This window comes from Cryptomeria japonica, chromosome 2, assembly GCF_030272615.1.
Source record: "Cryptomeria japonica chromosome 2, Sugi_1.0, whole genome shotgun sequence".
Classification (NCBI taxonomy): Eukaryota; Viridiplantae; Streptophyta; class Pinopsida; order Cupressales; family Cupressaceae; genus Cryptomeria; species Cryptomeria japonica.
In genome coordinates this window covers 627298771-627316492 of record NC_081406.1, presented here as the reverse complement: position 1 = coordinate 627316492, position 17722 = coordinate 627298771, and the positions used below count along the sequence as shown (strand labels likewise).

At 40.4% G+C, this 17722-nt stretch overlaps 1 protein-coding gene across 4 annotated transcripts in view; it reads right to left on the bottom strand.

The window, feature by feature from the left end:
- Positions 1–17722, bottom strand: part of LOC131078661 (uncharacterized) — a 185503-nt gene that overhangs the window by 132536 nt on the left and 35245 nt on the right. For all 4 annotated transcript variants that reach the window (XM_058016408.2, XM_058016407.2, XM_058016409.2 and 1 more), the window contains exons 2-5: positions 5586–5914; positions 5391–5459; positions 4770–4907; positions 4438–4555 (exon numbers count right to left, since the gene is read on the bottom strand). In XM_058016408.2, coding sequence (XP_057872391.2) covers positions 4438–4555; positions 4770–4907; positions 5391–5459; positions 5586–5914 — 654 coding nt within the window. The remainder of the gene's footprint in view (positions 1–4437; positions 4556–4769; positions 4908–5390; positions 5460–5585; positions 5915–17722) is intronic.

Genomic DNA, 17722 nt, shown 5'->3' with positions numbered 1-17722 from the left:
TCTGAAAGACTCATTCTTGTGAATGCTCGAGAGTTGAGCAACTACTCCTCTATCTTTTGACCCAAATTCGGGCCCTTCAAGAGCCTCTTCATACTCGCTGTCCTCAACTTCAGTCTGCTGTTCTGAAATTTCAGAATCTGATCCATCTCCAGAATAGCCTTCCATTTGATGTAAATTCCCCTTTCCATGGCACCTATGCCCGGGAACCCACGGTTCTCTGCAAGAATAGCATAGATTCTTTCTCCGGAGCTCTTGACGGAGCCCATCATCCATTCGCGGAGGGAACCTCTTGGTCTGATTAGTGAACTTCTTTTTATCCTTTCTGAAAGGGAAAGGCTTGGACTGAATTTTACTCTTAGGGGCAGCCAACTCCATACTTCTGGATTTTTTTATAGCTTCTGCCAGTGTGGGCGGATCAAAAGCTTTGACCCATCCTCTCAATGGTTCTTCAAGTCCTTCAGTGAAAAGGACAACCAGTCGCTTCTCTGAGATGCTACTCACCATGACTGACAGGTTTTGGAATTCAGTCACGTAAGTGTCCAAGGAACCTTGCTGCCTCAGTTGTGCAAGTTCTCTAAACTTCACCTCTGGATCCCTGGTGTCAAATCTCTCAATTAGCTTGTTGGTGAAATCAGCGTAGGTGGTGACTAAGTTGTGACCAAGGGTGACCAACCCATGGTACCACCATTCGTGGGCCACGCCATCCAAGTGCAAGGTAGCAAACTTGATGGCATCCTCCTCCGGCATCGGTCTCAAGGACAAGTAATTGTCCAACTTCTGTACCCATGCTCTAGCAGTACCCTTAGCGCTTCCATCAAAGTGTGCTAAGGTCACTCTTCCAAGAGCTTGCTGGAAATCTCTTGGGGCAGCAGACTTGTAGTCATTCCTCCGTCCTCTTTTCATTTTCTGATTCATGAATTGATCCAGAGTTAGGATATCTCGGATCTCACCAGGAAGGGAAGCATACTCCATGTAGCTATTTCTTATCTCATCAGCTGTGGGTATCTCTGTTTCAGCTTGTTGTACTTCTTTGGGCAAAAAGACAGGTTGTAAAGGCCTTGGGGCTGAACCTCCATTGTTACTCCCGTTATTGCTCCCATTCCCATTGCTTACAGGAATGTTAGAAGTGCTGGCTTCCGGTACATTGTTGGGCTGATTAGGGGTCCCAACAACGTTCTGGTTGAGCTTTGACAGCAGTAATGACATCATGTCCATCATGGCATTGAATTGCCTCTCTGCCTTCTTGTCGGGTGCCTCATTTGTTTCTGCAGTCTTATCTGCCATTGAATCCACTGAATCTGAGGTATCTAAATTCTTCCCTCTGTTCCTCAGTACTTCTGAAAATGTGTCCTCTTCGGGCACTATAGGAACCTGAAACTGCTGTCTCTTCTGTTCTCTGTTGTAGTGTCTGACGTCTCTGTCACTCATGGAGACTTCTGAACCCACTGACTCTCACAGGCTGGCAGGAAAACCAGCTCTGATACCACTGTAATATCCCACTAATTTTTTTTTTGTTTTTTCAGGCCAATAGCAATTCATCCACAACAATTACCCGTTAAGGTTAGAGTAATAAGCAAAACAACTAAAGGGAACCCTTACACCTTTTGTTCACCGAGAGCCCAGACTGGGAGGGTGAGAGCATACGGTGTTTCGAGGATCGTCAGCATCAATAAACAAACTGAACATTACAACTGCATGGGCGGCAAGCCATCCCCTTCTGCTTATCCAGCAGGATAGGAACTAAACTTCTTGGCGGTAAACCGACCAAGGGAACTATTACAAGAAATAGAAGTTCAATCACTCTACCGCGTATTTCAGCGGGAGGACATTACATTAACAATCACTCTACCGCATATTTCAGCGGGAGGACCAAAACATTGAACTTTATCACTCGACCACTTATTCAACGGGAGGACATTACATTAAAACATCACTCTACCGCATATTTCAGCGGGAGGACTATTTATCAAAGAAAACTGAATTACAAAACTGAGAAGGCGGCAAGCCAGCCTCTTCCACTTATGCAGTGGGAATTACAAAATAAGCAGATAGAATGGGATGCTCAGTACTACTGAAACAATCCTTACAATATGGAGATGAGATGAGAAGATTAACTGCAGATTTCTACACAATACTGTAATTTTCTGTTACACTGCTCTGCAGGCTGAAAGTACAGTTCCAGCAGCCCATGAAAACATGAAAATACTCATAACTCACTCAATTCTTACCCGAATTGACTCAAATCAAGCCCAATCCCACCATTCATCCAATACAATGACAACCAATCACAGCCACACCCCAAACAACCCTCTTTCTATTTTGCACGCATCCCAATGCAACCCAAAAAACCCACACCTAGACTAGGAATTTCGATTTTGCATAATTAAATCAATACTCAAACAAATGTGCTAAAAACTTACAAACTTATTTGCCAGTGCTGGGAAGGAAGATAGGAATAATACCCATAACTATCAGACGCTCCAACAGAGTGATATGAGCAAAAATGTGTTTCAGCCACAGGCAAAACCAGCAAGTCCAGAATCGTTGCAACACCAAGATGTCTATGGCAAAGCTCTGAAAGCGATAGGAGAATACAAGGCACAGCTAGGTACTGTATTTCAAGTACGAAACCGGGTAGCACTAGGGAGACGCACTCCGAAGCCTCAAGTTCTGTCGCCAATCCGGCAGCATAACATTACAGATTTTCAAGATGGTGCAAATGGGAACCCAAGCCTCATATTTATAACTTCATTCTTCAAATCCAAATGACATCCCTCCAAATTCCACGCTTGCATTTGAATTTCATTCCACTTTCATGTGGACCCAAGAGTAGCGCCCAACTCCCTAAGTCAAAAGTCACGCCCAAGAGAGGGGAGGACCCACGTTGGACACTTAGGCACAAAATGGCGATGTAAAGTGAAATAATATCCCTTTTAAAAAAACATTTCACATCCCATAAAATAATTGAATTTCGCCCAAACTTAGGATTAAACAGGCATTAATCCCAAATTTAATAAACCAGCAGCCAATAAATAGATTAATTAAATATTAACCTTAGGAAAGGAAATAATATTTAATTATGTTGCAAATATCTCCCGCACTGATTATTATCACCTCCAAGATGAAACTGAACCCAGACGACCACAAACTGCTGCAGAGTTCAAACCCCTGACTACTGCCAAAAATAGAAATGTGCCACCCAGCCACTTACTAAAAATAGTAAGTCAAGAATTAATGCTCAGAAAAATATGATCATCGCGTCCGGAGGCAAAGCAAGGAGTGTTCGGTCGGACAATGGCACCAGAACGGTCATCCCCTGACTTACTAAAAATAGTAAGTCTTCGTTTCATCGAAGCTAGACCCTGATTACTCATTCCACCTAGCCTACGGGTCTCAGGAATAGGCTAATGGACCTCTGAAAGAACATCAGTGAGAAGGGGACATTACAGAGTTCTACATTTAATTTAATTACAACACTCATTTTTATGTATTAGCCTACTCAACTCTGTGTGTTCTTACCATGTTCAATCTCTATTTTTCATTGAACGGTGTAAGCATGTAGTCCTAGGATTTGTTTTAAGTCGAAAAGCATAAAGTCTTTGCCCAATGTTAAAAGAGCATCTTAGCCTTTTACCTTAGGCAAAACCAAAAAGGTAAACATTTAAAATTTATTCCGCATAAACATTAACCACCCCAAAAGTGATTGAAAAGATTGTAAATTGCAGGTACATATTTTCTAATTGTAAGTTAGTTGCTTAATTTACAGGGAACTTGCCCTTCTAATTTGAAGAATAATTTTATTGCACATCTATTCTATTTTGTGTTGCACTGAAAAGTGAGGACTGAAACACTCACAAACCTAAGCCATAATATTTCTCATCCCAATGCTTAAGACACCTGATAATTTAGATTTCTTATTTCCAAAAATAAGATTTGAAGCCTGATCATCAACCACTAAAATGATGTCAATGCCCTCTTTAATTTACTTGAAATTTGGATTTTCAATAGCCAATTTGACATTAATCATATAACAATCTTTGGAGATGATTCTTTCAATGGCAAAAAGATAGAAACGCTTTTTTTTTTTGCTGAACACTAATTAATATAAAATTATTCATACAGAGAGTTATTGCAAATAATTTTCCACAAAAATTTCAAGACTAAAAGGTGAGTTACATATATGATATGAACTCATCTTCAGATATGGACTAAAAGACAAACTCTTACAAGTAGAAGATGTAAACCCACAACAGCTACACTTAAAAAAAGACAGAACAATTACTATAGAAAACTAAAATTTTAAGTACCTGTTCATAAGAACACACGCCCGATTCAAATGTGACACATGTAATTTTAACATTCATGTAGAAGACATTGATGCATTATTAGTTGATTTGTATGCATAAAGATAAAGATTTTGAAGCAGGAATTAAATACCAATAGCATGGGACAAGGATGTCAGAACTGCTGCTGGAGATGGTAATGGACCAAATGTGATAACTGGATAGAATGATGGAGCTGAAAATTTAATGGTTGATTCAATTCGCAAGTCCACCTAACCAACAAGATAAAGCTGAATCAGAGGACAGTATTCATAAGTCCTTCAAGACTATAATCAGTTACAACCTTATGCTTGCAGACTGAGAACAGTGAAATGCATTCTATTCTACTTTTTCCCTAGATTATTGGTTTCTCCACCACATAAGTCCTAGAAAGAATATAGGAAAAGAATCAAAGATAAAATGCAAACTACTTTATAGCAGATCCACCTCACACCGCCTTGTAGTGTCAGCAAGAATTCCATAAGATTCCCCACTTGGAAAAACAGCCAAAACCCATGGATGAGACTGATATAGAGATGTCGTACTATCACCATAACCCCAAGCATCAGTGTTCCATGTAAATACCTATAATGAGGAAAGAGAAGACAATATAAAGTCATGAACTTGCAAAAGAAACACTCTGTCAACCCAGTGTATCAAAAATAATTCTCTAGAATTCAAAGAGCTCAAATTGAGGGAAAATCTGGTAAAACGACTGAACATGTTAATTACTTACTAATAGCAGTCTGTTCAGAACCATGTATCATAAGTACTAAATAGCCTCAAAAAGATATTGCAAAACAAGTAATGTATAAGGCTATAAATTCAAGTTTTAAGGTTCAACCCTATTAATCACTAGAGTATATAAATAAGGCATTGGTCCGCTTGTCTCTGGTTACTGTTATAACTCAAATCAATAACAAATGTAATCATATGAAATTGAAATGTAGATACTCATGCCAAATCCAAAGTTATGTTTGTGTTCTCATTTAAAACATTCATAGGAATCATAAGTATACCTAAATGAGGAAGAGAACCTACACGATGCTTTCAAATATAATAACTTACCCGCTTGCCTGCCCGCTCAAGGGAACCACTAACCTCTCCAGTACCGTATAAAGAAGAGCCATGTGGAAGCTACATTATGAACACATGAAAAGAAAAAAGGATCGGGATCATTTCGAATTATTTCATAAGACTGCATGTGAAAAATAACATTTTATCTGTATGGAAAGAGTCAAAAAATTGGAGATAGTGTCAAACCTCAAGAGTAACAACTTGTTGGCCATGCTCACACTCGCAAAATGGAATGTAATCTGGCACCTTGTGCAAAGAAACTTCCAGAAGAGCATCTCTAGCTCTAGGATTCAAAAATGATATGCTTGGGAATGCTTCTTTACTTGCATCCCCATCACAATCAAAACGATAAACACCTTCTTCAAGTATCGGCATGAAAACCATTTTTCTTGAGCACTCCATGTTTCTTGTTCCCTGTGGATCATCCTGGCCAACCATCCTTGATGTATACTGTTGATCCTTCAAGTTGGATGAATTTACATGTAAGACTCTTTTCTTTGTATGACGATCGCCACCTGTTACAGATTTAACTTAGAGGACTTTAGATTCATCCATGTTGGTAGTGCTTTTTTCTTTTTGCAATCTATAGCACAAGCTGGAATTTTATAGCATTTTATATTCTATTATCATCCTTCTTGCTAATGTTCTTAGTTCCTTCTCTCAGTGCATGGTATAGGCAAGATGCTCCATCTATAAGCTTTCATAAATCAGTATCAAGGTAAAGAAAATATCCCTAGCCATTTGTGACTGATTTCTCAAGATTAAAGAAGCAAATTACTAATTTTTGGCCATGTAACTAAGTTGTAATCAATCTCATACATCATTTGACAGTTATAGACTTATAGTCTATAGAAAATGTAATATTGTCAGGAAACACCATTAAAATAATTATAATTATATTAATTTTAAAAAGAAATAAAAAAGCCAGAAGAAAATAAACAAACTGTACTAGAAACATTTTATGAAGTTAAAGATCAAAAGTTGTGCTGATTGAACAGTGGATCTTGCAGGACCTTAATAAACAATCTCTTCCTACTTCGACTATATTCAATACTCTCAACCAGTTCACAGAGATGAATAGAAAAACAACAGAAAATGTGTTTACTTAGATTCTAGAGCATGAAGATGAAATGAATCTCTCTTTGTAAATGTGTTTCTTTTAATAACAATAGGTCAAAAATCATATGATTTCAGCATTTTATATTAGAATAAGGCTTGGAAAACTGAAAAGTGGATCTTGTAGCCACATAGTGGAAACACAGATTAAATCTGGAATGTAACAAAGCAAGATTAAATATGTAAATACAGCCATTATGTAGCCCCTCAAGATAAATGTGTCTCTAAACATCAAAGATAACAAAAGAGCATATCCATATAACTCAAACTTTTCTTCAACTAAAGCCTTGGTGAAAATATATGCATTTTTCTTCTTACAATGAATCAGCTCCCAATTTGGATTCTGCAATAACTGTAAGATACAGTGAAAACATACTCCAAATGTTTTGTCCTTGCATGAATCACTGTACTCGTGCTCAAACAGATTGTACCTTGATTATTACAATACAAAAGTGTTGTTGAACTTCAGTTATAAATACTCGAGCATTCCTCTCAATCACATCCCCTCACACATCATTACAGAAAATAACATGTATTCTGTTTCTGTTGATGGCAATGAATTAGCTGATTGTTGCATACTCACTTCATACATTGTTGCTGATCTTGTGTTAGCTTGTGTATTCAACCAGGCTGCAATTTCCAGAATTTTTATATTGCATTTGTTATGGATAAATATAATTCACCTCAGATACCTTCTCAAGACAACCAAAACACAAGACAAAGATGTTGGACAATACAGATGCCTAAAAAATACCCTCACAACATCTGTAATATTAAATAATATGTCTGTAAGAGAGACAAAGACCATTACCAAGCCAACTGTCCCTTGAAATCTATCGTTGTGGATTGTCACTAAACAAGGATTCCAACTAGTTTGTCTGTAGACGGCAAACATTGTCTAATCTCAACTAAAAATCAATAAACTAATAATTAAGTAATTAATAAAGAACTTGACTCATATCAAACAAAGAATCAAAATACTAGTTTCAGGTCCATCACAGGAAAGAATATTGCAATCATAAGGTTTGATCCATCTTAGGCAAGAAGATCACGGTAGTAGAGTTTATTCCATATATAATAGAAAATCATAAAATTAGAGCTTGATCTTGGACAAGAAAGTCACAATACAGCTCACCCATCTGGAATATAGGAATCTAACTTGGACGAGAATACATAAACCAGACCTTGAACCCATCTAGATACAAGGAAAAGTACTGAATCCGGGCCCATCTCAAGACAAGAATGATAATGTAACCCATCTTGGGACAAAGATAATACTGGAACTGTGATCAATGTTTGAGACAGGGAAGAGACCAGATTGGGTCCCATCTTGTGACAAGGATATTATGGACACTACATTGATAAATCCATCATTAGGGAAAACCACAATAGAGCCTACCCTGATAGCAACTTAGATCTCCCCATCCGGACAAAAACATTTTCTTTTTTTGTGAGGTGGTATAGGTGGTAAGAGGGTCCATTCCTTCACAATTTATTTTCATTTACAAACTTCATATTTTTTTAATAGAAGAATGATTATAAGTATTTATGAGGCGAAAAAAAATTTACCAAGAGGAATTGGCAGGTTAGCCCAGCAACCCAGAGCTCAGCTCTTTAACAGGGCAAGCCACCCCTACAACCTCTCAGGTGATGTACAATGGACCCCTCGCCACACATCGCATTTTAATCAGGAGGCAAAGTTAATATTAGTTATGAAGTAAAAAGATGCAAAACATTATGTTCGGTTTGAAATAGTTCTATGTTAGTATAATGACATTTTGAAGGTATAGATAATCATTTCATATGGTATTGCTTTCTTTGCTTATTGTTGCTAGACTGCTCGTATTGTCACATTTCAGCTGTTATATTCTGTATATTCTCATCGTGGTAAAAAAACAAATTGGACTCAATGTATGTTACCTATATGCTTCAAGTTCATGGTGCTAGCAACACTAACAAGGCTTCCCTGCTCACAGAATTAATCATTTGCAAAGCATAGAAATCAGCTTAGGGATGCACATTAAGGATGTGTTTAATTGCTTGTATAAAATCTAATACTAAGTACTGTATTTTACAGTCTTCCCAGAGACATTTCCTTAGAAAAGTAAGTTGTTTCAGGGGATGTGATGTCCCAGGCTCTCAAGGATGGCATAAGGGATGAAAATCCCCCAATTACCCCCTCAGGCACCATCCCCAAAGGGGGCAGTCACAAGAATGACCCTGCAGTACAGAGGATGTCCTTGGTGGCATTCCCCTGTTGGGAAGCATTCCAGGCTGCCCAACCATCACCAAGATGGCCACGAGACATGCAGACATACCTCAACCACCCTGCAAACAGGAGGGCATCCTGATGCACCAAATGGTCCAAACCAAAAACAATCCATGTTTAAAAAAATAAGGAAATTTAAAAAACAAATGTTCTAAAGGGACCCGTTCTCTATTACAATTTTACAATTACAAGAAAGAAGAAGAGAGGAAGTCCCCTACAAAATGCTAAAAAGAAGAATCATTTAACATTATAAATAAATAAAAGGCTAATGCACCATGAAGGTCCTTCTGGCTTTGAAGGATTTAATTTGGGCTTGGTAGTGTGTGGACCAGAATCCAATAGGGGTGTTACCTCTCAACACTCAAGGCTGCTGCCTTCAAACCCCCACTCTGGTTTTAAAAGCAAAAATTGAAATTGTTTTGGGCTACACCCAATTGAATACCAAGTAATTGAATTTTTTTTATACTCATGGTTTGTCAAATCAATCTCAATCAAAATTAGTGTTACTATGGTCATATGTAATGTCCCCAAATTGGGTTAAACCTATTTTTGCCCAAATTTTAATTCCAACGATATAATTCATTTTACCAATTGCATCTAAAGTTAAATCATTTAAAAGTTATTGAGCTTCAGAGTTAATGAACAATTAACATCATATGAAATGATAAATGTTTGCTGTTATATTTGATAAATTAAATACGGGACATAATAACATACATGACAATGCATACCAAACACAACAGTAAAATATATCTTTATTCACACATGCAACTATTACAAAAAGAGACCAAAGATGGTCGGCCAAGGATTACAATGGACCCGGCTATACCACACTACATTCCTTGGGGTTACACAACATATTTAAAGGACCCGACAGTTGCCGAGAGGTACACAACCGTCAACCAACTGACACATTAACTACCCGAGAGTGATAACCCACTTAATACAAACAATTAATACATTGGCAGATAACAAATATTATCAAACATAATGATAGGCATAAAATGCCGACTACATCAGCCCCCCCAAAGAAAAAGTCGTCTTCCACACGACAAGTAAACATCAAGTAATATCTAGAAAGACTAATGACAAGAGTGTAGCCAATGACTTGTACTAGACAACCCCAACTTGTAGTGTACATGCCAAATCAAATGGGGGTTTGGGAGCAACAACCCCAACGGGGTCAAGGGGCAACGCCCCTTGTGGGGGTCTAGGGGCAGCACCCCCAGTGGAGTCAAGAGGCAGTGCCCCTAGCGGGGTCCTAGGGCAATGCCCAAGGCGCACTCCCTGTTGCGGTCGCCAACACCAAATTTAGACCTTCAATACCACACGGAACTCCATGGCGCACATGATTTTCATGATTTTTTAAGATGCCAAAAACATTGTTGATGAAGCCAGAAAATGGAGGTTCCATGTCAAAATTATAATGTAGAAGCTATGGATGCCTTACAGAATTGAACTTATGATGTTGTAGCTGCCACACCCAATGGTCTGACCACACTACACTCCTACCAAGCTGTCGATGTGCTGCTGCCAAGTGACTCACACAATGTACCAAACCCCTCACCTATACGGGCCGCTTGATGCAAGGCTCCCAAACACCGTACGACAAAACCAAAAGTGTCCTCCGTACACCATACCACAAAACTCATGGGTGTGTCGCTAAGTGCTTCTGTATGCCGTAAGGTAGAATTGAAGAGCATTGTACGAAGCGTCTAGTCTGGACGTCGTATGGTAGAGTTGAAGAATATCGTATGTGTGGTCTATGTCGTATGCTGCACAGTAAGGATGTTACCAAGGTCCATCAACCGATTGGGAGGGTCAGTACACCGTACGACAAAATTGAATTCCATCATGCACTCCATACACCGTACAGCGAAGACAAAGATCGTTATGAAGGGAGTCGTATGTCGTATGATGGAAGTATGGACTGATGTGTGAGCTGAAGCTGCCATACGAAAAAAATTTGTACATGATGAATGTCGTATGGAAAATGTCATACAGGATAGTTATGACGTACAAGACAGATGCCAAGAGGATGCTATACGTGTAGATGCCAGACTGCCATAGAGGTTTGGGAACAACTTGCTCTGTGTGGAAATGACCACCTTGTCGTACATGGAAACAATACCAATGAAGCCATAAGGAATTCAATGGATGTGACTGTACGGTTGCATGCCATCACCGTATGGTGTGGAATGAAGCAAACTGCCATTGTACTGGTATGGGTGCAAGATGTCATACACAATGTCACCGTACAAATGCAAAATGAGAATGTCGTACGAGTGCAACCTAAAACTGCAGTACACAATGTCGTACAGGTGCAAAATGAAACTGTCATATGGGTGCAACTTGAAACTGTCGTACAAGGAAGCTAGGAGTATGAGTTTCTCCATTATTTTTTTGTGATGTTGATTTTCCTTCACAAGGACCTGTACACTCCACATTACATATTCTTCTTTTCAATTGTCAGATGTATCCCTCATAACTTTATATGCTTTCATTGGTTGCTCTTCACCAAGACTTGTAGCTTCAAGAAAATTACATGTTGGTGAAAATACCTCATAGTCCTCCATTTGCCAATGGAACAGTCCATTCAAGGAACTTGTCTCATCTTCAAAGCAATCTTCTAGTTTGAGCACCCCTTCATTGTTGGGTTCCATGCCTTTCCTCCTTTCGTCCATACCTAACTCTCCACCCTTAGACTCTGAGTCAGAGGATGCTAGTTCTTCACTCACGGCCTAGTTCCTCAAGTCAACGACGTGCTTCCTCCCATCACTCTCGATCGAGAGTGTGTTCCGCTTCCAATTATTATTTGCCTTGACAGTAATCAACCATCCCCTCCCAAGGAGTGCATCATACGCCTTTTTCTATAATGGGATGACTAAAGTCCAAGAAAAATTGTTGCGTCTCAATCATTACTTTTTGTGCCATCAATGTTTCTAACAGCTCAATGTTGTGCTGGTCAGCACCTATCGAGTGGAAGGTCGACAGTCAGAGTGTCGGCTTTCACGGTCATTTCCAAGTGAGCTCTGACAGCACAATAACTCTTGAGCCCCCATCGATGATGGATTTTGCCAACTTTTGGCCCATTATTTCCATCTCAACAACAATCGGCTTCCTCCTGATGCTCACCGTCAGCAACATTGGATCACTGGCCTCATTCCCTTCGGGTGGTGGTTTTCCCGTCAATTCCTCATCTTGTGGCTTACTTTGTTTTTGGATGACTGTTTTGTCTGAGTTGGCAATTGCCATTCTCAGTTGCAGCATAGTTTGAAGAAGGTCTACCACCTTGATGGGTATGGTTGTTTGTAGCACTTGCCGAACTACATTCTTCTCTGACTCCTACAATGACGTACCTGCAATTCCATTAGAGGTTACTCGTTCCTTCGCCAGCACTTGTTCTACTTCGACTCTAGCTTCTCGGAGTTGTTCCTTTTCCGTACAAGCATCTGGGTACATCGCCTTCTTCCTCTATGCTCTCGTGATTGCTAGAACTGCTCTGTCTTGTTCCTCTACATCCAGCATATTAATACCTTTTTGCCTCGGGTAGTTGGTGTCTTCATGACTCCCGGGTCCACACCATTTGCACAATAGTTGTATGTTGTCTTTTGTTTAGTCCTTAATTTAAGGTTGGTAAAACTCACAGATAACACAATGTTTTCCACACGTACCAATTATTCATGTACCAGTACATTCATATATCACAGCATAAGTAATAATGATAAACAACTAGACCAGAAGAGTTATATCTTTATTGATTTATCCAGAATATATCTATACATAATCTCCCTTGCCGAGGTTCCATCCAAACAATATATAGACCCGACGGTTGGCCAAGTTGCCAACCGTCACCAACTCCCAACTACCCGACAATAACCTCTCGGCGACACAACATAACCATAAACACAACATAAACACAATTATAATTATTATTCTTACTAACATAAGTTATTTACCCCTAACATTAGCCCCCCAAAAAACGAGGTCGTCTTCCAAACGACTAAGACAATAAGAGCTGAAATATAAAACATAAACTAGGACCGAGAAGAGGGAGGAGGCGTCCCTGTAGTGGCCGGAGAAGGTTGTTGTCCAGTGTGAAGTCTTAGGTTCTTTTCTGCCAGCAGCTGCCGTTCCCGTGCCTTCTTTACCATGTGGGCAGCTTCCAACAGTTTCTTATCTTTTTGCTCCATCTATGAGGTACCGTACTGGCACCTCACATCCCCTGCCTCATCTTTCTCCGCTGTTACCATACTGGCACCTGGCGTACCAATACCTGTTGGTACTGTACAAGTATATGTTGGTATCGTACCAGTTCCTGTTAGTACCGTACTAGTACTTGCTGGTACCGTACCGATTCTTGCTACACCGTACCAGTTCTTGCTAGTACCATACCAGTTCTTGTTCTTGTTGGTATCGTACCAGTTCCTACTGGTACCATATCAGCACCTACTGGTACCGTACCAGTTCATGCGATATTGTACCAGTACCTACTGGTACCGTACCAATGTATGTCGTACCAAAACCTGAGTATGTCGTACCAAAACCTGCTTCGCCGTTATGTCTTTTCTTGGTAAGGCCTCTCCTGCCACTGTCTGGTCTACCGTACTGGTACCCTCCGTGGCTTCTGCTGCAAGTACAGCCAAGCTGATCTGTGGTAATGATACCCGTTGTTGTGCTAGTGGCTCCCCTTCGTTGATTCTTCAGAACAGCACCCCTACTGGTCGTACGTCTCCCACGGGGTTGGCCACCGTAAGCGTTTCTTGTGGTACCAAGTGTGCCAAGGATAATTTCGGAGGTGTGAACTTTACCCTCGTACTCTTCCATTGTGCCTGTAACCCTCCATGTTGATCCTCCTCTTCCTCCTCTTCCTACTGCTGCAACTCTGCTTCCCCTTCATCCTCTGCAGCTGTGTGTCTTGCCATAAGGAACCCCTCATCACCACTTTCCTGCTCCTCAGTCTCTTCCACTTCCTCCTCTGAATCCTCTGAGCTACTGACATCTTCGACCTCTATGGATGCGTCCAGTTTTCTTCTCTTTTTGGTTGGTTGCGCGGTGTCACCTAGTGTGTCCAGGTGGGTATAGTAGTACATGGTAGGTTTATTTGGTTCCACCTGTTCATGCAGTTCAAAGGTTCCCCACATTTCTGGCGGTACTTGCACGCGTACGACATCCAAGAATAGGCTGATGGCATGGTGGCACATGTAGAATGTCTTGTGTTCCAGCTTGAGAAAATCATGAATTCTTTCTGCTAGCAGTTGCCCCCAATTGTACACTTTACCACACTTAACCCCATTCATTAACCCTATCATCTAGACGGCTATGTCGAATGCACAGTTGGCTCCTGTGAGGCGACTTTTTACCAAGTCCATCAGCATTCTCCATTCTCCCGATGCAATAAATGCACGCTTCAACCCCCTACTGTCCAACTAGGCACTCTTCCATTGTTCCTCTGTGAAGTCATCCCTGCATACCAAATCCATCAGCCATTTCTTTTTTTCCTTGGTGAGCTTCTTGGTTGGTTTTGCTGCAAATGCCCCCTTCTCCGATATGCCAAATACCTTCCTGAAGTCCTCTAGTTTGAATGAAACTCGTACCGTGCATCCCTGGAACTGAATAATGGAAGCCCTTTCCTGCGGGTTGTATCCGAATACCATAGTCTGCAGCACTGGCTCAAAATCCTTGATGTTAAATGTGGGCATCTGGATGGCATGGTCCACCTGAGCTTTTCTGAGGGAATCCTTTATCACATGGTCGAGGAAAGTTTCCTCCCACCAGGTACGACATTCACTGCCAGTCACACTCTCAAAGGCTACATTCTCCGCCATGATTCCTTCTGGATCCTTCTGCACTTTTGGCCTAATTTTGGTCTTCTTCCTGCTACTGGCTGGATCTGTAGCTGTCATGGTTGTGCTGCAACTGTTTTGCCCTGTTTCCCTGTCTTTCTCCCGTCCTTGGCCGTTATTATAACGGTCTGCCAATGTGACTCACCAATTGGTATGGACCATTATACTAGTTGCTGTCTCTCCACCATACGGATTGGTCCGTACACTTTCCTCTCCTGACTGTACAACCTCTTCAACTTTCGCAAACTTTGCAGATAACTCAGTACAGATGGCACGAATTTTCCAACAAATGCTTTCAATTTTTATGTGCCTATTCCCTATGTGTACGGACTTCCCTGTGTCAACCTCCATACGGTCTTCTTCTTCTTGTCTGTACAGTCTTCTCCTCCTCTGCATCGGCAGCCGTACGCTACTATATAGACTTCTCAACTCGCTATACAGTCTGCAATGTACCCCGTACGAACTATTCTATTGTGATTGTCGTACACGGTGCTGTAAATTTCGTACGTCGTATGGACTGGTTCGCCGTGATCAACACAAACCGTACAGGTTAGGTGTGATCGTCGTACATCGTACGATGCATTTGTTTTGTTGTTGTTGTACACCGTACACCGTACGAGATGTTTCTATCATAACCCCTCTTTGGACATTGGATTAAATAAATACGATAATTAAAACATTTATTAATTAACATTTAATGATATTGGAAAATCGTCTCATTTATGATACTTCACGATTTTCCTCTAATTATCATAATATATTGATACATAATATAATATAATATTATATTGATCATATTTTTAATTATTAATGTTAACTGTTAAATGAGCTTTATCATAATATATTGATACATAATATAATATAATATTATATTTATCATACAATGCAATATTGATATACAATATAAATTATTATATTAATACATAATATAACATTATATTTATCATAAAGTATATTATTAAATAAACATAAAAATATGATATTAATATACAATGTAAATCATCCTAGAAATACTTTATAATTATTATGGAATAATACCCTTAAAACCATAGGATATTATTAGAACTCTATCGCATACAATTTACACTAACAAATTTTATGATTAAAACGCATAACTTAAAAAAGGGCGTATTACCTTAGTAGCTGCATTAGATGATAGCGATGGTGACTTTAACTAAGGCGCAAGAGGTAGTGCGGCTGGAACATGGAGCAGTGACTCCAACAGTCACCACCATTCACCGCAGCGGCCACGTTCCTTGGAGGTATCCGCTCCAACACCTTTCCCCACGAGTATTAAAGTGCAAGCCGAGAGGAAGGAAGGGACACGGGAAGAATAGGAAGGGAATAACATCAAGGGAAAGCAGCAAGAACGCGGGTCTGGTAATACAACGCGAGGCCAGCATTGTACAACGTGAGGCCAGCATTGGGGGACCCTGATACAAACATCACTAGCCAAAAGCGAACCAAGCACCATGAGAGAAGATCATTCAATGGATAAAGAACTAGTATTGAGGAATGATAGCCTCTAGAACGAAGGTGAAGCTAGACACAATGGTAAACTAATTAACATCGGTTGACTAACAAAAGAATACAATACCCTATCCAATTAATTTATAAGCAAACAAACCACCGATCAAGGGAAGTTATAAAAAGACACGATTAAGGAAAGGAAGAGATAAAATGATTTCAAGAGACAAGAGATGTGACTCTTGTAACACTTCCTCAGCATATATAATGAGCACCCAATACATGTTGGAGGCATCGTGGGAGATATAATTCTAATCCTCTTAAAATCTGTTCTGTGGAAAGCCGATTACCAACCCACAGTCCATGTACAAACCTATAGAAACAAACATAGATTGTATTAAGGGAGTGCAGAGATTAGGAATATACTTTAGATACAGCAACGTCCTGAAGAACAGATCAAGGCACTATCTTATATATAGTCATTCTGAGCATGATAATGGTTCGTATGTAATCAAATATAAATTTCAAACACAGCATCATCTTGAAGGATAAACCAAGGACATTATCTTATATACAGTTATTTTGTATACAATACATATCCATATTTAGACTGTGTACATCGGATTACGTCGCGTTTCATAAATTGCGGAGTTGGGGACATTACAGTTTCATTGTACCTTGCTTGCTTCAACTTCTGCTAAGTTCGTACGCACAATCCGTACAACGTACGGATTCGATGCTTGGTCCTCACGCACCTCTGTTCAGGCAATCCATACGCCGTACGGATCCACCATTGGTTCCTTCCACACCTCCCTGCACTCATCCGTACGGTCAGTCTGTACGTTGTACGAATTTAATCTCTCCTTTGTGCCTGGTCGTGCAGATCCTTGTCTTCTTCTTCTCGATTTCATCCAGCTACCAAGTCTGCTTCGATTTCTTCTCTTCAATTTACTAAGGTGCCCCATTAACTTCCTCTTTGCAGTAGGTTTATCTCGTTCAAACCGGTGTGTTGGTGTGACATCCACCCGTGCCATCCCTTCCTGGTACCTACCATACTCCAGGGGAAATGACTGCTCTTCCGTACCGCCGCTTGATTCCCCAATCTTGCATATTTGCAACATGTGGCACTCCGGGTGGAAGACCTCGTAGTCCTCCATCTACCAATGGAAGAGTCCGGCCAATGAACTAGTTCCATCTTCAGAGCATCTGTCCAATTCCAGCACTCCTTCCTCGTTGGGTTCCCTCTTTCCTCTGTCTCCTTCGGAACCCCACTCCGATCTGTTTGAGTCCTCCGAGTTGGAGTCAAACGACGCAAGCTCTTCACTGACGGGCTGATTCCTCGGGTCAATCACATACTTATGGCCTTCACTTTCGATTGAGAATGTATTCTTCTTCCAGTTATGATTGGCTCTAGCCATGATCAGCCACCCCCTTCCCAAGAGGGCGTCGTACACTTTTCTTTCCAATGGAATGACTACAAAATCCAGAATGAATTGTTGTGTCCCGATCACTACCTTTTGTGCCATGAGAGTACCGAGAGGTTTGATACCGTGTTGGTCTGCACCGACAAGATGGAATGTTGGTGGCCAGAGAGTAGGCTTGCCAAAGCTTCTCCATGTTTCCTC